The 2,137-nt window shown below is 35.4% G+C and overlaps 1 protein-coding gene across 1 annotated transcript; it reads right to left on the reverse strand.

The window, feature by feature from the left end:
• Positions 1–445: 445 nt before the first annotated feature.
• LOC136066114 (transcription repressor OFP13-like) lies at positions 446–1,509 on the reverse strand. Its single transcript, XM_065769975.1, has one exon. It carries the CDS (start codon positions 1,353–1,355, stop codon positions 564–566), a length of 792 nt encoding a protein of 263 aa, XP_065626047.1. The 5' UTR covers positions 1,356–1,509; the 3' UTR covers positions 446–563.
• Positions 1,510–2,137: the final 628 nt, after the last annotated feature.

Raw genomic sequence — 2,137 nt, forward strand, 5'->3', positions numbered from 1 at the left:
ATTGGTTTTTTTAAGAAAAAATCATCATTTTTAAGTTACTAATGATACATCTAATCTCAATTAGACGTTTTAGTTTTTAGTTTAATCATGTCATGTGACATCTAAGAAAGTAAAAAGTCACTACTTTCAACTTTAAGAACTTAAAAATGCTCGTTTAGCAAAAAAAAGAACTTAAAAATGCTCATGATTGAACTTCATTTATTTCACCCCTTATGAATAATGAATTTCTCAATTAATAATACTTTTAATTTGTCTTTTGCAATAATAGAGATTTTACTCACTATTTTTTTTTTTTTTCCATTTTTTCTTGTCTTAGAGTATGAAATAGATTTCCGAAAATGGAACACCAAGCTTAAAACTAGAAATTTCCATGTCTCATTAGCTTTTTCTTATTATGCGCAATAGAAGGGGGACAGTTTCCTTCATAGACCACCAATCTCTCTACACGTGTGTACTTTGTGCACAGAGAAAGAAAGAGAGAACTAATTTCTTCCATAACAAAAAAAGTTCTCATTTCTCAAAAAAAAACCTACAATGGTATACATACGTATCCTTACATTAAATCAAACATTTAAAGATGATGAACTATCATCTTCATTGTCTTTGATCTCCTTCTCACATTCTAATAATGAAGATAAACAAGGAGTGCTATCACTATCTTCCTCAACTTCTAATGAGGAAACACAAGGAGCAGTAGAAGAAGAAAATGAAGAAGAAGTATACAAAGATAAAGGAGAAGAAGGAGAAGGAGAATGAGAATGAGAACAACTACAAGTAGAAGATGAATTAGCAAACGCAAGACTAACCAACAAATCAACAAAAGCTCCAACAATATAGCCACGGTTGCTCTTGTCATTTACTCTCAAATACCAACACAAAAGCTCTTCAAGGCCTTCCCAATCTTTCACTCCATGAGCCTCCACCATTTCTTCCATAGACTTTCGAAAATCCACAAAAGGGTCTTGGGAATCCATTGACAATACCACACTTTCCTTGTATGGAAACCCACTTTCCTTTGCCTCTTCCAATATAGAACTTGTCTCTTCTGGCTTGAAAAACAGCCTCTCTTGTGACTTTAACCCTCGAATCACTGTCTCTACTGGGTCCACTCCTGAGTCTTCAGAGGTGGTTGAAAAGCTAGGTGACTCTGATGAGTTAGTGAAGCAAGACTCGGTTGTGCCTACCACTTCAATGGCAGTGTCTAAGAAGATTGAGTTCACGGTCTTGTAAATGTTGTCATTGCAGTTGGTTCTGAAAGAAAGGGTTCTAGGTTGTTGGTGACAATACCAAGGCCATGGAGGCCTTGCAATATCTGTGCTTTTGAAAGGAAAGGGAAGCTTCATTTTCTTGCCCATATCTCTGAATTTCTTGGTGAGGAATGTGGGATGGTTTTTTTCTATTTTTTTCAAATGAGTTCTGAAGCTCTAGATGTGAGTGTGAGATGTGAGTTATTTATGTAGCAGTAATGGATAGTCAGAGAGGGTTAACAGGAAGATTTAAAGATTGGCAACACACATGTGGGGGAAGAAGTTGAAATAAAGGAAAAGAAATGAGGCTGGTGGGGACTTTACCATGTGTATTAAATTATTAGCTTTGGATGGAAGTAAATGCGCCCAAGTGACCTTCAGCTGAGCACATTGAATAATATAGTACTGACTGCCACTTGTTTCAAAGTGAAGTTTTTTATGACTTTACACCCTTTCCCTTGCAATTGGTCACGTCAATATGTCATGTAGCTCACGTTAACAATTACTACCATGTTGCCCTCACGAAAATTTGAAAAAGCTTGCATCCCTGCTGCACATCTTTGACTATCCCTTACATTTTCTAATTTCTTTAAGTTTTAAGAATGATGAGCAGGAGACCCACAAAATTATCAACCCCCTGGATTGTGATTTTATAATTAAAGATCATAAGTCAATGAAATCTAGCATGCTTGTCTAGAGTTGTTCCTAATGTACAAGAATTTCTTTTCTCAATGTGTGCATTTTAACCTATCAAATGTCTTTCTTCTTTCTCTTAAAATAATCAAAATTTTTTAAGGGAACAAAAAATTGAGTCTGATGATGCAGTTAATCGATGGCACAACGTTAATCACGTACAATTATAAGGAGGAATGAATGGCATTAGAGAGTTG

Source organism: Quercus suber, unplaced genomic scaffold (assembly GCF_002906115.3).
Source record: "Quercus suber isolate HL8 unplaced genomic scaffold, Cork oak 2.0 scaffold_1944, whole genome shotgun sequence".
NCBI lineage: Eukaryota > Viridiplantae > Streptophyta > Magnoliopsida > Fagales > Fagaceae > Quercus > Quercus suber.

What these genes read in the sequence shown, in the direction of transcription:
- LOC136066114 (XM_065769975.1), bottom strand. Translation starts at nt 1,355, where the DNA reads ATGGGCAAGAAAATGAAGCTTCCCTTTCCTTTCAAAAGCACAGATATT.